Source organism: Leiobunum rupestre, chromosome 10 (genome assembly GCF_980474605.1).
Source record: "Leiobunum rupestre chromosome 10, qqLeiRupe1.1.hap1, whole genome shotgun sequence".
Classification (NCBI taxonomy): Eukaryota; Metazoa; Arthropoda; class Arachnida; order Opiliones; family Sclerosomatidae; genus Leiobunum; species Leiobunum rupestre.
The window spans coordinates 42,075,129-42,097,152 of record NC_143393.1 but is presented as its reverse complement, the minus strand read 5'-3'; the positions used below and the strand labels follow the sequence as shown (position 1 = coordinate 42,097,152).

Sequence of the window (22,024 nt, the reverse complement as noted above, 5' to 3'; positions counted from 1 at the left end):
TTATTTTCTCCCGCAGGATGGCAGCAGCGACGACGACGACGAGTATTAGCGGCACGGTGACACCGGTGGAGAGTGTCGGCGCTGGAGGAGCGGTTAAACCGGATTCGCTCAGCGTTCAAGTTAATTTGAATCTGTACAACTTCGATAACCCAGATGCCCAGTTTTGCCCGTACGTGCTGACAAGCCCCCGATCATTAGAGGCTTGTTCCAACCTGGGAGTCAAGGTACATCTCTTCTTCATTACCACTTCTAAATTATGCGCTCGTGCTAATAACATTATTACCCCAGAGAGATGCTTGGAAGCTAGGAGCAACAAACTCGACACCCCACACAAGGAGAACGCAACCCGTCAAAAGTCGTTGATTTTCTTGCGTACATTTTTCATTGGTTAGACGCTTTAGCGCCTGCTGCCGTCGGAAGAGGAAAATTCGGAAACTGTCTTCCCCCTTTCCGTAAAACGTTCAGCGTAAAGGCTCGTCCAATGAAATTTGTACGCAACACTGCGTTAGCGTGTTTAAAGGCCAGCTGCGTTCTCCTTTTGTTTGTTGCTCCTTGCTGGAAGGCATCCTGTCAGCGCTACCTCTTATATTTGATAGCCATTTTCTCAGTCCTTAATTATAGTTTCCGTACCATGCTGCAACCCGTCTCATTTAAATCAAATTATTTTAATTTTAATTAGAAATTGAATTTAATTAAAATTAATTTAAAATGTGGCTTTCTTTACCGCTACACTCACGTTATTAATAAATTTGGCAAAATAAAAAGGCATAAAACGTTGAAAGATATTAATAACTTGAAAGAAAATTTATAATCCTATAATGGTGATAAATTTGACTTATTTTATGATGGTCTCAAGATGGTATTATCCGTTTAGAAATGACCAGAAATAAGTATTACATTTGAAATATTGTTTATTTTTGAATCACCTTTTATAAAGTTGATAGGTTCAGAGTAGTCGGTAATTGGTGTTGCCATAAGTAATGGTTACAGTGTAAGTGTGCCACTGAATGATTTTGGTTAAAGATGGACTGAAGTTTTGTTTCTCTTACTGCCAGGCTAGTTTGTTTAAATTTGAAATTAGAAAATGAAATAGTATAAGAACCGAATAATAGTCAGTTTTATGTCCTGATCCAACAATTCCTTATTATTTGTGCCAAATTGTAAGAGTTAATTTCTATTGATAAGCGTTTCAATTAAGCATTGGCTGAACAGGCTGTCAGCGGTGAAGTTCTTTGGCAATTCCAAAGACTACAAATAACTGGCGGAGAGTTTTCAGTCCTTAGTCACGTAATGATTAAAATGACTATGATCAAGTCACTTAACGGAAATAGGCGTTGAATATTAAAGTTTCTGCATCTGCTCTCAAATATAGGACTAAAATTGTCTAAATATCTACAGTATTATGTACACGGGTTGCGGCCTTTGGTAATACCAAGAGCTAATTTACGTATGGAAGAACCTGGGAGTGCAGTCAGGGAAAAGTCAATGACTTTTTAAAAAGGCGGGGAATTTTAAGCATTTTTTTTAAAAAGATGGGGAATTTTAGGAATTTTTTAAAAATTCGGGAAATCTTTGAAATTTTTAAATGTCGGGTAATTTTAATCTTTTTTAAAAAGTCGGGTAATTTTAATCTTTTTTAAAAAGTCAGGTAATTTTAATCTTTTTTTAAAATTCGGGTAATTTTATTTTTTTTTTAAAAAGTCGGGTAATTTTAATCTTTTTTTTTAAAAAGTCGGGTAATTTTAATCTTTTTTTAAAAAGTCGGGTAATTTTATGAATTTTTAAAAAGTTGGGTAATTTTATGAATTTTTAAAAATTCGGGTAATTGTATGAATTTTTAAAAAGTCGGGTAATTTTATGAATTTTTAAAAAGTCGGGTAATTTTATGAATTTTTAAAAAGTCTGGTAACTTTATGAATTTTTAAAAAGTAGGGAAATTTTATGAATTTTTAAAAAGTAGGGGAATTTTCATAATTTTTAAAACGTCGGAGAATTTTAAGAATTTTTAAAACGTCGGGGAATTTTAAGAATTTTTAAAACGTCGGGGAATTTTAAGAATTTTTAAAACGTCGGGGAATTTTAAGAATTTTTAAAAAGTCGGGGAATTTTAAGAATTTTTAAAAAGTCGGGGACTTTTATGAATTTTTAAAAAGTCGGGGACTTTTATGAATTTTTAAAAAGTCAGGGAATTTAAATTTATCGTGAAATTTTACTTCTGATAAAAGCAAAATATATAACGTTACTTATGGCGTTACTCAATACTAAGCCCCCATTCACAAACCCCCAATCGAACCCGGTGCGAGGGGAGGGGGTATCAATTCTATTAGCGGAGAATAAGCTTTTATCATAGTTGACAAATGGGGGTCTATTACTTTTGGGGTTCAATTCCCATTTATTCGCAAATAATTAGGGAGGGGGATCCGCTCCGGGCCAATGGCGATAAACACCTTGTTGGGGGGCAAAAGGCGTTGTTTCCGCCCACCGCGTGTAGCGAGCTCTTATCTGTCTCCGAAAAAGCACTTAGCTCGTTTCCGCAGCGGTGTTGGCTTAACAAGATTATTTTCATTTCTTATGCAAAGGAATGGCCGAAAGCGAGACTGCGCGCCTACTGATAATATCCATTCCAACTTCGCTTTCGTCGCCACGCGCCAATGCACCGTTTCCTCCTTTTCAATTAATATTCATTGCAGAGGGTGTTCCGAATCTGAGGCGACTGTTTTTTACCATTTAATACCGCGGAAATGGGCGGGAATCAACGCAATCTTGATATCTTATTTTAGGTTAGGGAAGAGATTCAGATTGGTATCTTATTTTAGGCTGGGAAATGGATAAAAAAGTAATTTGGGAATGAGCAGAAATCAGATTCGTATCTAATTTTAGGTTTGGGAATGGATGGGAAATTAATTTGGGAATGAGCGAAGATCAGATGGATATCTTATTATAGGATGGGGAATGGATGGTAACGGAATGGGTATTGGAAGGGTAAAATTTTTGGTACAAATGCAACTCTTACCTACCATATGCTGAAGATGGCTCCTCCTCTTAATCGCCCATCAGATCGGATCCCCTCTTAAACGCCCATCAGATCGGATCCCCTCTTAAACGCCCATCAGATCGGATCCCCCTCAAAAACGCCCATCAGATCGGAACCCCCTCAAAAACGCCCATCAGATCGGATCCCCCTCTTAAACGCCCATCAGATCGGATCCCCCTCAAAAACGCCCATCAGATCGGATCCCCCTCAAAAACGCCCATCAGATCGGAACCCCCTCAAAAACGCCCATCAGATCGGATCCCCCTCTTAAACGCCCATCAGATCGGATCCCCTCTTAAACGCCCATCAGATCGGAACCCCCTCAAAAACGCCCATCAGATCGGATCCCCCTCAAAAACGCCCATCAGATCGGATCCCCCTCTTAAACGCCCATCAGATCGGATCCCCTCTTAAACGCCCATCAGATCGGATCCCCTCTTAAACGCCCATCAGATCGGATCCCCCTCAAAAACGCCCATTAGATAGGATCCCCCTCTTAAACGCCCATCAGATAGGATCCCCCTCTTAAACGCCCATCAGATCGGATCCCCTCTTAAACGCCCATTAGATCGGATCCCCTCTTAAACGCCCATCAGATCGGATCCCCCTCAAAAACGCCCATCAGATCTGATCCCCCTCTTAAACGCCCATCAGATCGGATCCCCCTCTTAAACGCCCATCAGATCGGATCCCCTCTTAAACGCCCATCAGATCGGATCCCCTCTTAAACGCCCATCAGATCGGATCCCCTCTTAAACGCCCATCAGATCGGATCCCCCTCAAAAACGCCCATTAGATAGGATCCCCCTCTTAAACGCCCATCAGATAGGATCCCCCTCTTAAACGCCCATCAGATCGGATCCCCTCTTAAACGCCCATTAGATCGGATCCCCTCTTAAACGCCCATCAGATCGGATCCCCCTCTTAAACGCCCATCAGATCGGATCCCCCTCAAAAATGCCCATCAGATCGGATCCCCCTCTTAAACGCCCATCAGATCGGATCCCCTCTTAAACGGCCATCAGATCGGATCCCCTCTTCAACGCCCATCAGATCGGATCCCCCTCAAAAACGCCCATCAGATCGGATCACCTCTTAAACGCCCATCAGATCGGATCACCTCTTAAACGCCCATCAGATCGGATCCCCCTCAAAAACGCCCATCAGATCGGATCCCCCTCAAAAACGCCCATCAGATCGGATCCTCCTCTTAAACGCCGATCAGATCGGATCCTCCTTTTAAACGCCCATCAGATCGGATCCCCCTCTTAAACGCCCATCAGATCGGATCCCCCTCTTAAACGCCCATCAGATCGGATCCCCCTCAAAAACGCCCATCAGATCGGATCCCCCTCAAAAACGCCCATCAGATCCCCCTCAAAAACGCCCATCAGATCGGATCCCCTCTTAAATGCCCATCAGATCGGATCCTCCTGTTAAACGCCGTTCAGATTGGATCCCCATCTTTAACGCCCATCAGATCGGATCCCCCTCTTAAACGCCCATCAGATCGGATCCCCCTCTTAAACGCCCATCAGATCGGATCCCCCTCAAAAACGCCCATCAGATCGGACCCCCCTCAAAAACGCCCATCAGATCGGACCCCCCTCAAAAACGCCCATCAGATCGGACCCCCCTCAAAAACGCCCATCAGATCGGACCCCCCTCAAAAACGCCCATCAGATCGGACCCCCCTCAAAAACGCCCATCAGATCGGACCCCCCTCAAAAACGCCCATCAGATCGGACCCCCTCAAAAACGCCCATCAGATCGGATCCCCCTCAAAAACGCCCATTAGATCGGACCCCCCTCAAAAACGCCCATCAGATCGGACCCCCCTCAAAAACGCCCATCAGATCGGACCCCCCTCAAAAACGCCCATCAGATCGGATCCCCCTCAAAAACGCCCATCAGATCGGACCCCCCTCAAAAACGCCCATCAGATCGGATCCCCCTCATAAACGCCCATCAGATCGGACCCCCCTCAAAAACGCCCATCAGATCGGACCCCCCTCAAAAACGCCCATCAGATCGGATCCCCCTCAAAAACGCCCATCAGATCGGACCCCCCTCAAAAACGCCCATCAGATCGGACCCCCCTCAAAAACGCCCATCAGATCGGACTCCCCTCAAAAACGCCCATCAGATCGGACCCTCCTCAAAAACGCCCATCAGATCGGATCCCCCTCAAAAACGCCCATCAGATCGGATCCCCCTCTTAAACGCCCATCAGATCGGATCCCCCTCTTAAACGCCCATCAGATCGGATCCTCCTTTTAAACGCCCATCAGATCGGATCCCCCTCTTAAACGCCCATCAGATCGGATCCCCCTCAAAAACTCCCATCAGATCGGATCCCCCTCAAAAACGCCCATCAGATCGGACCCCCCTCAAAAACGCCCATCAGATCCCCCTCAAAAACGCCCATCAGATCCCCCTCAAAACGCCCATCAGATCGGATCCCCTCAAAAACGCCCATCAGATCGGATCCCCCTCAAAAACGCCCATCAGATCGGACCCCCCTCAAAAACGCCCATCAGATCGGACCCCCCTCAAAAACGCCCATCAGATCGGACCCCCCTCAAAAACGCCCATCAGATCGGATCCCCCTCAAAAACGCCCATCAGATCGGACCCCCCTCAAAAACGCCCATCAGATCGGACCCCCCTCAAAAATGCCCATCAGATCGGATCCCCCTCAAAAACGCCCATCAGATCGGACCCCCCTCAAAAACGCCCATCAGATCGGACCCCCCTCAAAAACGCCCATCAGATCGGACTCCCCTCAAAAACGCCCATCAGATCGGACTCCCCTCAAAAACGCCCATCAGATCGGACCCTCCTCAAAAACGCCCATCAGATCGGATCCCCCTCAAAAACGCCCATCAGATAGGATCCCCCTCTTAAACGCCCATCAGATCGGATCCCCCTCTTAAACGCCCATCAGATCGGATCCTCCTTTTAAACGCCCATCAGATCGGATCCCCCTCTTAAACGCCCATCAGATCGGATCCCCCTCAAAAACGCCCATCAGATCGGATCCCCCTCAAAAACGCCCATCAGATCGGACCCCCCTCAAAAACGCCCATCAGATCCCCCTCAAAAACGCCCATCAGATCGGATCCCCTCTTAAACGCCCATCAGATCGGATCCTCCTGTTAAACGCCGTTCAGATTGGATCCCCATCTTTAACGCCCATCAGATCGGATCCCCCTCTTAAACGCCCATCAGATCGGATCCCCCTCTTAAACGCCCATCAGATCGGATCCCCCTCAAAAACGCCCATCAGATCGGATCCCCCTCAAAAACGCCCATCAGATCGGACCCCCCTCAAAAACGCCCATCAGATCGGACCCCCCTCAAAAACGCCCATCAGATCGGATCCCCCTCAAAAACGCCCATCAGATCGGATCCCCCTCAAAAACGCCCATCAGATCGGATCCCCCTCAAAAACGCCCATCAGATCGGATCCCCCTCAAAAACGCCCATCAGACCGGACCCCCCTCAAAAACGCCCATCAGATCGGACCCCCCTCAAAAACGCCCATCAGATCGGACCCCCCTCAAAAACGCCCATCAGATCGGACCCCCCTCAAAAACGCCCATCAGATCGGACCCCCCTCAAAAACGCCCATCAGATCGGATCCCCCTCAAAAACGCCCATCAGATCGGACCCCCCTCAAAAACGCCCATCAGATCGAACCCCCCTCAAAAACGCCCATCAGATCGGATCCCCCTCTTAAACGCCCATCAGATCGGATCCCCCTCAAAAACGCCCATCAGATCGGATCCCCCTCTTAAACGCCCATCAGATCGGATCCCCTCTTAAACGCCCATCAGATCGGATCCCCCTCAAAAACGCCCATCAGATAGGATCCCCCTCTTAAACGCCCATCAGATCGGATCACCTCTTAAACGCCCATCAGATCGGATCCCCCTCAAAAACGCCCATCAGATCGGACCCCCCTCAAAAACGCCCATCAGATCGGACCCCCCTCAAAAACGCCCATCAGATCGGACCCCCCTCAAAAACGCCCATCAGATCGGATCCCCCTCAAAAACGCCCATCAGATCGGATCCCCCTCAAAAACGCCCATCAGATCGGATCCCCCTCTTAAACGCCCATCAGATCGGATCCCCCTCAAAAACGCCCATCAGATCGGATCCCCCTCTTAAACGCCCATCAGATCGGATCCCCCTCTTAAACGCCCATCAGATCGGATCCCCCTCAAAAACGCCCATCAGATAGGATCCCCCTCTTAAACGCCCATCAGATCGGATCACCTCTTAAACGCCCATCAGATCGGATCCCCCTCAAAAACGCCCATCAGATCGGATCCCCCTCAAAAACGCCCATCAGATCGGACCCCCCTCAAAAACGCCCATCAGATCGGACCCCCCTCAAAAACGCCCATCAGATCGGACTCCCCTCAAAAACGCCCATCAGATCGGACTCCCCTCAAAAACGCCCATCAGATCGGACCCTCCTCAAAAACGCCCATCAGATCGGATCCCCCTCAAAAACGCCCATCAGATAGGATCCCCCTCTTAAACGCCCATCAGATCGGATCCCCCTCTTAAACGCCCATCAGATCGGATCCTCCTTTTAAACGCCCATCAGATCGGATCCCCCTCTTAAACGCCCATCAGATCGGATCCCCCTCAAAAACGCCCATCAGATCGGATCCCCCTCAAAAACGCCCATCAGATCGGACCCCCCTCAAAAACGCCCATCAGATCCCCCTCAAAAACGCCCATCAGATCGGATCCCCTCTTAAACGCCCATCAGATCGGATCCTCCTGTTAAACGCCGTTCAGATTGGATCCCCATCTTTAACGCCCATCAGATCGGATCCCCCTCTTAAACGCCCATCAGATCGGATCCCCCTCTTAAACGCCCATCAGATCGGATCCCCCTCAAAAACGCCCATCAGATCGGATCCCCCTCAAAAACGCCCATCAGATCGGACCCCCCTCAAAAACGCCCATCAGATCGGACCCCCCTCAAAAACGCCCATCAGATCGGATCCCCCTCAAAAACGCCCATCAGATCGGATCCCCCTCAAAAACGCCCATCAGATCGGATCCCCCTCAAAAACGCCCATCAGATCGGATCCCCCTCAAAAACGCCCATCAGACCGGACCCCCCTCAAAAACGCCCATCAGATCGGACCCCCCTCAAAAACGCCCATCAGATCGGACCCCCCTCAAAAACGCCCATCAGATCGGACCCCCCTCAAAAACGCCCATCAGATCGGACCCCCCTCAAAAACGCCCATCAGATCGGATCCCCCTCAAAAACGCCCATCAGATCGGACCCCCCTCAAAAACGCCCATCAGATCGAACCCCCCTCAAAAACGCCCATCAGATCGGATCCCCCTCTTAAACGCCCATCAGATCGGATCCCCCTCAAAAACGCCCATCAGATCGGATCCCCCTCTTAAACGCCCATCAGATCGGATCCCCTCTTAAACGCCCATCAGATCGGATCCCCCTCAAAAACGCCCATCAGATAGGATCCCCCTCTTAAACGCCCATCAGATCGGATCACCTCTTAAACGCCCATCAGATCGGATCCCCCTCAAAAACGCCCATCAGATCGGACCCCCCTCAAAAACGCCCATCAGATCGGACCCCCCTCAAAAACGCCCATCAGATCGGACCCCCCTCAAAAACGCCCATCAGATCGGATCCCCCTCAAAAACGCCCATCAGATCGGATCCCCCTCAAAAACGCCCATCAGATCGGATCCCCCTCTTAAACGCCCATCAGATCGGATCCCCCTCAAAAACGCCCATCAGATCGGATCCCCCTCTTAAACGCCCATCAGATCGGATCCCCCTCTTAAACGCCCATCAGATCGGATCCCCCTCAAAAACGCCCATCAGATAGGATCCCCCTCTTAAACGCCCATCAGATCGGATCACCTCTTAAACGCCCATCAGATCGGATCCCCCTCAAAAACGCCCATCAGATCGGATCCTCCTCTTAAACGCCGATCAGATCGGATCCTCCTTTTAAACGCCCATCAGATCGGATCCCCCTCTTAAACGCCCATCAGATCGGATCCCCCTCTTAAACGCCCATCAGATCGGATCCCCCTCTTAAACGCCCATCAGATCGGATCCCCCTCTTAAACGCCCATCAGATCGGATCCCCCTCAAAAACGCCCATCAGATCGGATCCCCCTCTTAAACGCCCATCAGATCGGATCCCCTCTTAAACGCCCATCAGATCGGATCCCCCTCAAAAACGCCCATCAGATCGGATCACCTCTTAAACGCCCATCAGATCGGATCCCCCTCAAAAACGCCCATCAGATCGGATCCCCCTCAAAAACGCCCATCAGATCGGATCCCCCTCAAAAACGCCCATCAGATCGGATCCTCCTCTTAAACGCCGATCAGATCGGATCCTCCTTTTAAACGCCCATCAGATCGGATCCCCCTCTTAAACGCCCATCAGATCGGATCCCCCTCTTAAACGCCCATCAGATCGGATCCCCCTCAAAAACGCCCATCAGATCCCCCTCAAAAACGCCCATCAGATCGGATCCCCTCTTAAACGCCCATCAGATCGGATCCTCCTGTTAAACGCCGTTCAGATTGGATCCCCCTCTTAAACGCCCATCAGATCGGATCCCCCTCAAAAACGCCCATCAGATCGGACCCCCCTCAAAAACGCCCATCAGATCGGACCCCCCTCAAAAACGCCCATCAGATCGGATCCCCCTCAAAAACGCCCATCAGATCGGACCCCCCTCAAAAACGCCCATCAGATCGGATCCTCCTGTTAAACGCCGTTCAGATTGGATCCCCCTCTTAAACGCCCATCAGATCGGATCCCCCTCTTAAACGCCCATCAGATCGGATCCCCCTCAAAAACGCCGATCAGATCGGATCCTCCTTTTAAACGCCCATCAGATCGGATCCCCCTCTTAAACGCCCATCAGATCGGATCCCCCTCTTAAACGCCCATCAGATCGGATCCCCCTCAAAAACGCCCATCAGATCCCCCTCAAAAACGCCCATCAGATCGGATCCCCTCTTAAACGCCCATCAGATCGGATCCTCCTGTTAAACGCCGTTCAGATTGGATCCCCATCTTTAACGCCCATCAGATCGGATCCTCCTTTTAAACGCCCATCAGATCGGATCCCCCTCTTAAACGCCCATCAGATCGGATCCCCCTCTTAAACGCCCATCAGATCGGATCCCCCTCAAAAACGCCCATCAGATCCCCCTCAAAAACGCCCATCAGATCGGATCCCCTCTTAAACGCCCATCAGATCGGATCCTCCTGTTAAACGCCGTTCAGATTGGATCCCCCTCTTAAACGCCCATCAGATCGGATCCCCCTCTTAAACGCCCATCAGATCGGATCCCCCTCAAAAACGCCCATCAGATCGGACCCCCCTCAAAAACGCCCATCAGATCGGACCCCCCTCAAAAACGCCCATCAGATCGGATCCCCCTCAAAAACGCCCATCAGATCGGACCCCCCTCAAAAACGCCCATCAGATCGGACCCCCCTCAAAAACGCCCATCAGATCGGACCCCCCTCAAAAACGCCCATCAGATCGGACCCCCCTCAAAAACGCCCATCAGATCGGACCCCCCTCAAAAACGCCCATCAGATCGGACCCCCTCAAAAACGCCCATCAGATCGGACCCCCTCAAAAACGCCCATCAGATCGGATCCCCCTCAAAAACGCCCATCAGATCGGACCCCCCTCAAAAACGCCCATCAGATCGGACCCCCCTCAAAAACGCCCATCAGATCGGATCCCCCTCAAAAACGCCCATCAGATCGGACCCCCCTCAAAAACGCCCATCAGATCGGATCCCCCTCAAAAACGCCCATCAGATCGGATCCCCCTCAAAAACGCCCATCAGATCGGATCCCCCTCAAAAACGCCCATCAGATCGGACCCCCCTCAAAAACGCCCATCAGATCGGACCCCCCTCAAAAACGCCCATCAGATCGGACCCTCCTCAAAAACGCCCATCAGATCGGACCCTCCTCAAAAACGCCCATCAGATCGGACTCCCCTCAAAAACGCCCATCAGATCGGACCCTCCTCAAAAACGCCCATCAGATCGGATCCCCCTCTTAAACGCCCATCAGATCGGATCCCCCTCTTAAACGCCCATCAGATCGGATCCTACTTTTAAACGCCCATCAGATCGGATCCCCCTCTTAAACGCCCATCAGATCGGATCCCCCTCTTAAACGCCCATCAGATCGGATCCCCCTCAAAAACGCCCATCAGATCGGATCCCCCTCAAAAACGCCCATCAGATCGGACCCCCCTCAAAAACGCCCATCAGATCCCCCTCAAAAACGCCCATCAGATCCCCCTCAAAAACGCCCATCAGATCGGATCCCCTCTTAAACGCCCATCAGATCGGATCCTCCTGTTAAACGCCGTTCAGATTGGATCCCCATCTTTAACGCCCATCAGATCGGATCCCCCTCTTAAACGCCCATCAGATCGGATCCCCCTCTTAAACGCCCATCAGATCGGATCCCCCTCAAAAACGCCCATCAGATCGGATCCCCCTCAAAAACGCCCATCAGATCGGACCCCCCTCAAAAACGCCCATCAGATCGGACCCCCCTCAAAAACGCCCATCAGATCGGACCCCCCTCAAAAACGCCCATCAGATCGGATCCCCCTCAAAAACGCCCATCAGATCGGATCCCCCTCAAAAACGCCCATCAGACCGGACCCCCCTCAAAAACGCCCATCAGATCGGACCCCCCTCAAAAACGCCCATCAGATCGGACCCCCCTCAAAAACGCCCATCAGATCGGACCCCCCTCAAAAACGCCCATCAGATCGGACCCCCCTCAAAAACGCCCATCAGATCGGATCCCCCTCAAAAACGCCCATCAGATCGGACCCCCCTCAAAAACGCCCATCAGATCGGACCCCCCTCAAAAACGCCCATCAGATCGGATCCCCCTCTTAAACGCCCATCAGATCGGATCCCCCTCAAAAACGCCCATCAGATCGGATCCCCCTCAAAAACGCCCATCAGATCGGATCCCCCTCTTAAACGCCCATCAGATCGGATCCCCTCTTAAACGCCCATCAGATCGGATCCCCTCTTAAACGCCCATCAGATCGGATCCCCTCTTAAACGCCCATCAGATCGGATCCCCCTCTTAAACGCCCATCAGATCGGATCACCTCTTAAACGCCCATCAGATCGGATCCCCCTCAAAAACGCCCATCAGATCGGACCCCCCTCAAAAACGCCCATCAGATCGGACCCCCCTCAAAAACGCCCATCAGATCGGACCCCCCTCAAAAACGCCCATCAGATCGGACCCCCCTCAAAAACGCCCATCAGATCGGATCCCCCTCTTAAACGCCCATCAGATCGGATCCCCCTCTTAAACGCCCATCAGATCGGATCCCCCTCTTAAACGCCCATCAGATCGGATCCCCCTCAAAAACGCCCATCAGATCGGATCCCCCTCTTAAACGCCCATCAGATCGGATCCCCCTCTTAAACGCCCATCAGATCGGATCCCCCTCAAAAACGCCCATCAGATAGGATCCCCCTCTTAAACGCCCATCAGATCGGATCACCTCTTAAACGCCCATCAGATCGGATCCCCCTCAAAAACGCCCATCAGATCGGATCCTCCTCTTAAACGCCGATCAGATCGGATCCTCCTTTTAAACGCCCATCAGATCGGATCCCCCTCTTAAACGCCCATCAGATCGGATCCCCCTCTTAAACGCCCATCAGATCGGATCCCCCTCAAAAACGCCCATCAGATCGGACCCCCCTCAAAAACGCCCATCAGATCGCATCCCCCTCAAAAACGCCCATCAGATCCCCCTCAAAAACGCCCATCAGATCGGATCCCCTCTTAAACGCCCATCAGATCGGATCCTCCTGTTAAACGCCGTTCAGATTGGATCCCCATCTTTAACGCCCATCAGATCGGATCCCCCTCAAAAACGCCCATCAGATCGGACCCCCCTCAAAAACGCCCATCAGATCGGACCCCCCTCAAAAACGCCCATCAGATCGGATCCCCCTCAAAAACGCCCATCAGATCGGATCCTCCTCTTAAACGCCGATCAGATCGGATCCTCCTTTTAAACGCCCATCAGATCGGATCCCCCTCTTAAACGCCCATCAGATCGGATCCCCCTCTTAAACACCCATCAGATCGGATCCCCCTCAAAAACGCCCATCAGATCGGACCCCCCTCAAAAACGCCCATCAGATCGCATCCCCCTCAAAAACGCCCATCAGATCCCCCTCAAAAACGCCCATCAGATCCCCCTCAAAAACGCCCATCAGATCGGATCCCCTCTTAAACGCCCATCAGATCGGATCCTCCTGTTAAACGCCGTTCAGATTGGATCCCCATCTTTAACGCCCATCAGATCGGATCCCCCTCAAAAACGCCCATCAGATCGGACCCCCCTCAAAAACGCCCATCAGATCGGACCCCCCTCAAAAACGCCCATCAGATCGGATCCCCCTCAAAAACGCCCATCAGATCGGATCCCCTCAAAAACGCCCATCAGATCGGATCCCCTCTTAAACGCCCATCAGATCGGATCCCCTCTTAAACGCCCATCAGATCGGATCCTCGTCTTAAATGATTATCAGATCGGATCCCCCCGCCCCCTCGCGTACCAATGGAAAATTCGATCATGATGCCCACGGATCCTCTAAACACAGTCATTCTCTCTAACTATAAAAATACATTCTTGAAGAGACGTGAAAATAAAACCTTATATAGATATTGGAGAAATACCCACTTAAAACCTCAATAAGCCTACAAAAACCTTTCTCAACTGGGCCCTTTGTGAGACGGGGACTATTTCCCAAGTGATAAAATGTATATAAATTGACCTATTAAAGTGTCTGTTAGTAGTCTAGGTTATATAGTCCACGATTAATGAAATTTCTCAAATCGGTAACTCAGTTGGGTATCATTCCAGTTCTTCGGACATTTTCCTTTTTTTATGGCACTTGGAAACTACGGCACGCGGAAGTATATTACTCGGCGGATCCTTGAAACAATTCCGAATTATTTATGATCCAATCGGGAAGAAGGTGGGGCGTTATTCGCGGCGGGGACGGCGGCCATCATTCGCCGTTACTCTTCTCCTAATTGTTATTCTTCCGCTCTTTTCTCGTTGGTGTTGGCAGCCCGTGGAACTTCTGCCTAAACCATTGACAGAATTCAAGAAGCAAATTCCTCAAGGGACGGAAGCTGAAGAAGTACTCAGGCTTTACCAAGAAATGGAACAAAACAGAATAGGTACGGGGAAATCGACTATGCTTGCTTTTTTTTACTAACTCCCTTAATTGGCTAGTACTGCATTTTATACAATTCAAGTTAATTAATTTGAAAAGGTAAAATGTTTAAAGCAAGTGTCGGCTCTAGGTGAAGTAGCTCTTTTTTAAACAGATGTCGCTAGCGTCGAAATCAAAACAAGATGCTGAAGCTACATTTTGACCCAAAAGGCGGGATATAAAAGTATGCTTCGCGTTGATTGCCCCGTTTGTAAATTTGTCAATAACTTCAATAATAGTAATTGTTTACAATATATTTTATATGGGATATATAATTTAGGTTAAAGTTCACTAAGCAGAGTAAAAGTGGTTTAAATATAACACTCTATAATGGCTCTCTGACGACGTTATTGTTTCGCTATTTTGAATTTTAGCTTCCGTTCCCATTAATAGATGGCTCGACGCTCTCCACGAAAGTCATTTATTTCGAAGATTCGGATAGATTCATGGCCATCTCTAATAACAGGGGCCTTTTCATAATACAGGTGGCAATGATAGAGCCGACAGTTGCTTTAAATTCTCAAACCAGCAAAGTAGCGACTTATCCGGAAAGTCAAAAGTAAATAGAGCAAATTTTGGATCCGGGATTAAACTAATCAAATTGTATAATTTCGTACGATTAAAACATGCCTCAAATCCTTCCCAGAAACCTCGAAATAAAAAGAGGCAAGTTTTGAGCGAGTCTACTGGCTCTACCACTCACGTGTTCTGTAGCGCATTTTGTAATATGGGTCATTCCATGACAAAACGCCTGCCACAGAACACCCGACCCCTTTCGATTTTGCCCAAATTTTGTATACAGGGTTTTTTGGGCCTAGGAAAACGATTTTGACAGTTTCATAACGATCGGTTCAGCCGTTTACGAGATACAGCATACGCGTTTTTTCAAAAGTACGCCTTGACCCCCTAAATGTTTTCTACTATATCTTAAGACATAATTATCGCAAAATCACATGTAATACCTCATTTTAAAGACAATGCGCACCCTAATATGAATATTTAATCAGAGTGGTCATTTGACGTAAATGTCATTAAAATCTGGGCCTTTAAATAATTTGACCTTTGACCTTGCCCAGACACCTCAGTCGTAGGTCAACGATTTTAGCATTTTTAAAATTCCCACTATCGAATACATAATAATCACTCAAAATCTCAAAGTAATATTTGTAGTTTTCGAGATATTAATTTTTGAAATTTACCCCTCAAATTAATGAAAATGCTATTTTATACACGAAACTAGTTGACCTACTAAATAAATTAAAAATATTATTATTTTGGTAATTTTGAGTTTAGAATATCAAATACACTAATTCTTAAATTAAGTTGAGTTATTTACATATTATTTTTAGTTTTGCATGTTATCTGTAGACAGAAGACATCACTAAATTGCATGTCCTTAGTATAGTCTGGCGTTCAATATTATTGTAGCGTATCTTACTGCACCCTAAAATGGAAATGTGCTAGATATCTCAAGAAAACCCAATATTGCTCTTAGTCATATCAAAAGTGGATATAAAACAGAAAGTCTGGGAGGACCCGGTAGCCCTGTTCCATCAAAAATGAGGATCCCCCAAGCATGCCCCTAGTTTGTGCCTACCCCCTTTGGCGGAGCATTACAAATGGCGCTTTACTCGCATGTACCTGCGTAAATCGGCTGATATATTATAGTTCTTCTTCAGTTCCTTATCCACCTGATTATATAGTCTTTGGGCTGGATTTGGTGAGTCTGCTCTTTGTGAAAATTCACATGTTTGGCAAGGCTTAGGTAGATAATTGATAAAAACATTTTTGTTTTGTTTGAATGGGGTGTGCGGCTTAAAGTGTTTAACGAATTTAAAAACAATGGAACTTTAAAAGAACGACTAGAAGATATGTGTTCTCAACACGAGTTGTTACATTCGCATTACTCTGAAGAAAGAGGAGGATAGTGGCTTTCTGTACGCATGGAATAATTGGGTATACAATTTAGTACTTAATGAAGAAGGAATTGACCCAGTTATAATTTATGACCCAATATATGCAAATGAACTCTCCAATGTAGTACATTGGATAGCTTGGCAAAAAACCTCAATAAAATCCCTATAGTTTTGAGGGGAATTAACAACGGAGGTTTATTTATTGCACATGATTCCCTAATGCCATATGTGTCAACAGTTACAAAAATGGTTATCGGATCAGTTTCGCCTCTCATCTGGTAGAAATAATCCAGGGAAAACAATTAAAGAAACTACTTCAGTTGTGAAATATGATTAAAATTTAAAGAAACATTTTTAACTATAATTCGAAAAGTCCCAGCGGTGATTGAGAAAAGTTTCAATATAAAATATTATACACGACAGGCTACATGGGACATTATCAACTGAAGTTAGTAATTTAATCGGGGTGCAGTTATCCACTTTTTATTTCTTCAACAGTGTAAAATCTTCATCACAATTTGTCTCCTTAGCAGCTTCATTTGGCTCACATTTACGTTTAGCACATTTAAGTTTATTAGTTGTAAAACAATTAATTTCATCCCCCTTTTCTTGAGATACAATTGAACCCAAAATCTCAGTTTGCGATTCTGCATTATTACCTTGGTTATTACTATCATTGATTAAATAACCTTATAAGGTTATTTAATCCATGTTACTTTACTAAAATTTGTCTGTACATCCCTATCTACTGGAATTTTAGTTAAGCCTTGGTTTAAATCTTCGTTGGTTTGTATAGTACCAATTGAATACAAATCTTTTATAAATAAATTACACTGACTTAATTTACTTTTCGGCTTTAAAGCTAACTCTTCTGGTGTATATTTCTTACGAGCTTGAGCCACGCTGAACTTAACAGAGGCAAAATTTTTGAAAAAGGATTAAATTAACCAACGTGACAACGTCTTCGGGAATTTTACCAAGGAATGCTTCTTGGTTTTACCGCTAGGTTAGCTAGCATCGCCCATCTGAACTATTTCCTCTGACCGTGACGTCATGAGACATAGGCCAAACGTAACGGAGTCGTTCCTGATTGGCTCAATCATTGTATAGGGGAAATAGCCCCTCATTTTTGAAGGAAACCACTGAGAAAGCTAACGAACCCTTTTCCTCCCAGACTTTCTGTTTTATATCCACTTTTGGTCATATCGATTACGTTTTTAATAACGTAAAAATGTTTTAATATCTTTTTAATATATAATAGTTATAATTGAGTAGTTAAATATATTAACAGCGATAATTGAGTAGCGAAATAGAATTTATTTAACTGTATATTCTCGAACAAAGCCCTGAAATGGATCGAAATTGTTCGTTTTGGAGAGACAGTAGTAAATGTCATTTGCAAACACTTTCGAAAACAGTTGGTATCAACAACCATCTGTCCGAGGATGACAAATTAGTTCTTAGCAGCCGAACAGCTATACCTATGTCCAAAATAAGAAACATATGTCGTCACCATGAAGAACTTTTTATCAAAAGGTATTCAACGAGTCAAAAGAAGTGTATGAATCCTTTTGGGACTCACGACGCTGAAAGAAAGAGTGGACTAAAAACTATTTCATTGGATTTGTTCAAAAAATTAAAGTTACGAGGAATTGAAGTTATCGCTGGAAATAAGTTGTGCATCCAGTGTTTTATGTCTGCTGGAAAAAAAGTAAAGGATGAACTCCAAATACAGTTGGACGTTTCAGAAGTTCACACTGCACAAGAATCACAAGAAAGCGATTCTTTTTCATTTAGTCAACCTTGTTCATCGGGAGATGCGACGCAAGACGACAAAGCTATAGCTTTAGTGGCAGTTAACGAAACTCTAATAAACTTGGGAGAATCTCCTGTTAAAAGAAGTAAGAAATATATTCAATTTGAAAGAATTTATATATGTATACATATATAAATACATATATTTTTTAACTTTTGTACAGAAGGTTTGTCATCTCGCCAAAAAACAATTCTAAGCAGGACTAAGTTAAACGCTGTGAACAATTCATTGAAACGCAAATTAGAAGAGTCAATGGAAATTTCTCTTGATGAAACAGACGATAATATGGTTACGGACGATGTTTTTAGAAAGCTCGAAGAACATCGATTATATGAGAATATTTTGAACGAACTGAGAGAGAAATTCAATAACTCCAAGACATCATACGGCGAAAAGCTTCAGATCCTGACCTTGTCACCATTTGGAATACAACGCACAATGGAGGAATTTGGAGCACCAGAATACATGGTCAAACGAAGCAGGAATCTTAAATCTAGTCAAGGAATTCTTTCGCTACCAGAGAAACAATCGAAGGGATTAATATTGACCGAAGACGTTAAATCAAAGGTCGTTGAATTTTACGAAAATGACGATAACAGTCGTATGACACCTGGACAAAAGGAGTTTGTGTCAGTTAGAAACCACGAGACAGGTCAAAAAGAACATCATCAAAAGAGGCTTGTACTGCTGAACCTGAGAGAGCTCTATAACAAATTCAAGGAAGAGCATGATTTGACGTTAGGATTTTCGTCATTTTGTTATCTACGACCACCTTGGTGTGTATTAGCAGGTTCGTCAGGTACACATTCAGTGTGTGTCTGCACCTATCACCAAAATGTCAAGCTAATGATATCAGCTCTACCGTCTCCTTGTCCTTTAAAATGTGATATCGATTTCATGGCGCTCACCGTGTGTGACACTCAAAACAGGAATTGTATGATGAGGGTGTGCAAGGACTGTCCTGGGAAAAATGGTCTACTTGAAAATGAATATTTAACGAACCTTTTAGAAGATTTTGAAAATATAAAGTTCATGCAATGGGTGACAACTGACAGCACAAAGCGAGAGTGTTGAAAACTTTTTCGACTCTTTGGCCATTAAACTACTTGAACTAACGCGTCATCATTACACATCTAAGTCGCAATCTAATTATCTTAAAAACCTCAAAAAAACTCTAAAACCTGGTGACGTAATTGTTCTCGGTGATTTTGCGGAGAACTATTCCTTCGTAATTCAAGACGAAGCACAAGGGTTCCATTGGGACAATTCTCAAGCGACAGTGCATCCCTTCGTAATCTACTTCAGGGTAGTCGAAAACGGAGAACTTAACCACTTAAATTTTTGTATTATCAGTGATACCAGAACGCATACAACCAATACTGTTCACAGTTTTTTAACTTATCTAATTCCAAATATAAAAACACATGTTCCTAATGTTAGAAAGCTAATTTATTTTACGGATGGATGTGCTGGACAGTATAAAAACAAATACAACTTTTCTAATCTCTGTTGCCACAAACAAGATTTTGGTTTGGACGCTGAATGGCATTTTTTTGCCACATCTCATGGCAAGGGACCTTGTGACGGAATTGGCGGAACAGTGAAGCGTAAAACAGCAAGAGTCAGTCTTCAGCGACCAGTGACTGGACAGATTTTGACTCCAACAGATATGTTTAATTTCTGCCTATCAAACTTCGAAAATATCAAGTTCATCTATGTTAAAAACGAAGAAATTGAGCGACAAAAGGAACTTTTAAAAGAAAGGTTTTCTAAAGCCATAACAGTAAAAGGAACTCGAGGGTTTCATAAATTCGTTCCGAAATCGTTAAATGAAATCATGGTTTCTCCGTTATCTAATGACGATTCGCTAACCACAGTTAAGGTTTCGACTTTAGAATTGTCAGATACTCGAAATCAAGAGGCTGAAAACTTTAAAGTGGGAAATTTGGTAGCCAGCGTCTACAAAGGCCAACTTTACGTTGGATTAATTGAGGAAGTATCAGAAGAGTTTGGAGACTTCTTTGTAAACTTTTTGCGTCCCCCTGGTATTTCGGACAAATACACATGGCCCAGAAGGATCGATAGCAGTTGGGTGTCAAGTGAAAATGTTCTATGTGCAATTGAAATTCTTGTAGGTTTACCAAATTCGAAAGGCTATCAAATCAAAGAACACGATAAAAATAAAATTACCAAAGCCTTTTCCATGTATAAAGAAGTTTAAGCTGTTTTGTGTAAATAAAAAATTAATTGGTGTGTAAACTATAAAAATAAATGGTTTTGGTATTTCATTTTGTGTGTGGTGGGGTAAATTTCAAAAATTAATATCTCGAAAACTACAAATATTACTTTGAGATTTTGAGTGATTATTATGTATTCGATAGTGGGAATTTTAAAAATGCTAAAATCGTTGACCTACGACTGAGGTGTCTGGGCAAGGTCAAAGGTCAAATTATTTAAAGGCCCAGATTTTAATGACATTTACGTCAAATGACAACTCTGATTAAATATTCATATTAGGGTGCGCATTGTCTTTAAAATGAGGTATTACATGTGATTTTGCGATAATTATGTCATAAGATATACTAGAAAACATTTAGGGGGTCAAGGCGAACTTTTGAAAAAACGCGTATGCTGTATCTCGTAAACGGCTGAACCGATCGTTATGAAACTGTCAAAATCGTTTTCCTAGGCCCAAAAAACCTTGTATACAAAATTTTGGCGAAATCGAAAGGGGTCGGGTGTTAAAATTAAAAAAAAACTAGGTCGTTTTGTCATGGAATGACCCACATGTCAACCAGATTAAACGGTCTATCCAAGACTTAATCCTACTTTTTACTTTTGTTAAAGTCAGTGAACAAAATTTTGCCTGATATTCGTCATCAGCGACGTTTAAAAAAAAAAAAAAAACTCTTATGGAGCGTTTTTTAAATAGCTTTTGCCAACAAGTTAACTTACAAGGAGGGTTCCCGTGCTGTTTATTGCCCATTTTGTTCAAAGTCGGGCGTAATGTAGACCTATATGAGATATATAATTTCCCAAAAGGAGACGTTGCATTACCCATTCGATTTGCCACGGCAACCGAAAATGTTTTTGACCACTTAAAACAAAAAATTATCGATTTAAAAAAGCATGATTTTCTCGGTTTCACAGGGTACTTACCTACGAAATTTAAAAAAAAAATAAAATCACGAAATGGGTAATTTGGACCACATTTAGGTATATTTCATCAAGTTTGAGTAATTTGAAACATTTTCGGGGTAAAATTGCAACAGTTTTTTTTGGTTAAGTAAGGAAAAAATCTTATTTTTATTTTAAGTGGTCAAAAATATTTTCGATTGCCATGGCAAATCGAATGGGTAGTGCAACGTCTCCTTTTGGGAAATTTCATGTCTCATTTAGGTCTACATTACACCCGACTTTGAACAAAATTGGCAATAAACACCTCGGGTACTCTCCTTGTTAGTAAACGATGGCAGTAGAAATATTTAAAAAAAAATAGAATTAGCTATTCTCAGGATGTCAAAAGAATGTCGTAGATACCGTAGCGAAAGAACATCTCTTTTTCCGTTTCTTTAAGAAAGGGAGTTAGAAAAGGGATTTCTTTATTCGAAAGATCTGGAATCTCGAAGGACACGAAGAAAAGGGATAAAAGAAATGTTGTACATTTCCTTTATATTCCTTCAAGTTCTTAGAGCAGAGAGCGAAGACCTTAGATTTTTTCTTCTAAACCAAGAGATAATGCCCGCGTAGTCCTTTCCCGATAAAGTTCACTTTGTATAATACATCCGAAGTGTCTCTTTTATACTAAAACCCTAAATAAAAAGGTCAAAGGGGAAGTACGAGACATTTTCTTATCTTATTGATAGAAGGGTAATGGCAGATAAGCCAAGGCCTAAATGATATAAAAAAGTAAACGAAGAAAA

At 45.1% G+C, this 22,024-nt stretch overlaps 1 protein-coding gene across 6 annotated transcripts in view; it reads left to right on the top strand.

Annotated features, from left to right (window-relative positions):
* The window catches only part of LOC149925924 (uncharacterized), a 107,049-nt gene that overhangs the window by 45,946 nt on the left and 39,079 nt on the right, over positions 1 to 22,024 (top strand). For all 6 annotated transcript variants that reach the window (XR_016476872.1, XM_090160125.1, XM_090160126.1 and 3 more), the window contains exons 2-3: positions 17 to 224; positions 14,223 to 14,334. Coding sequence is in view for 5 of the 6 variants with exons in the window: in XM_090160125.1 (XP_090016251.1) it covers positions 18 to 224; positions 14,223 to 14,334 (319 nt within the window). In the remaining variant the exon portion in view is untranslated. The remainder of the gene's footprint in view (positions 1 to 16; positions 225 to 14,222; positions 14,335 to 22,024) is intronic.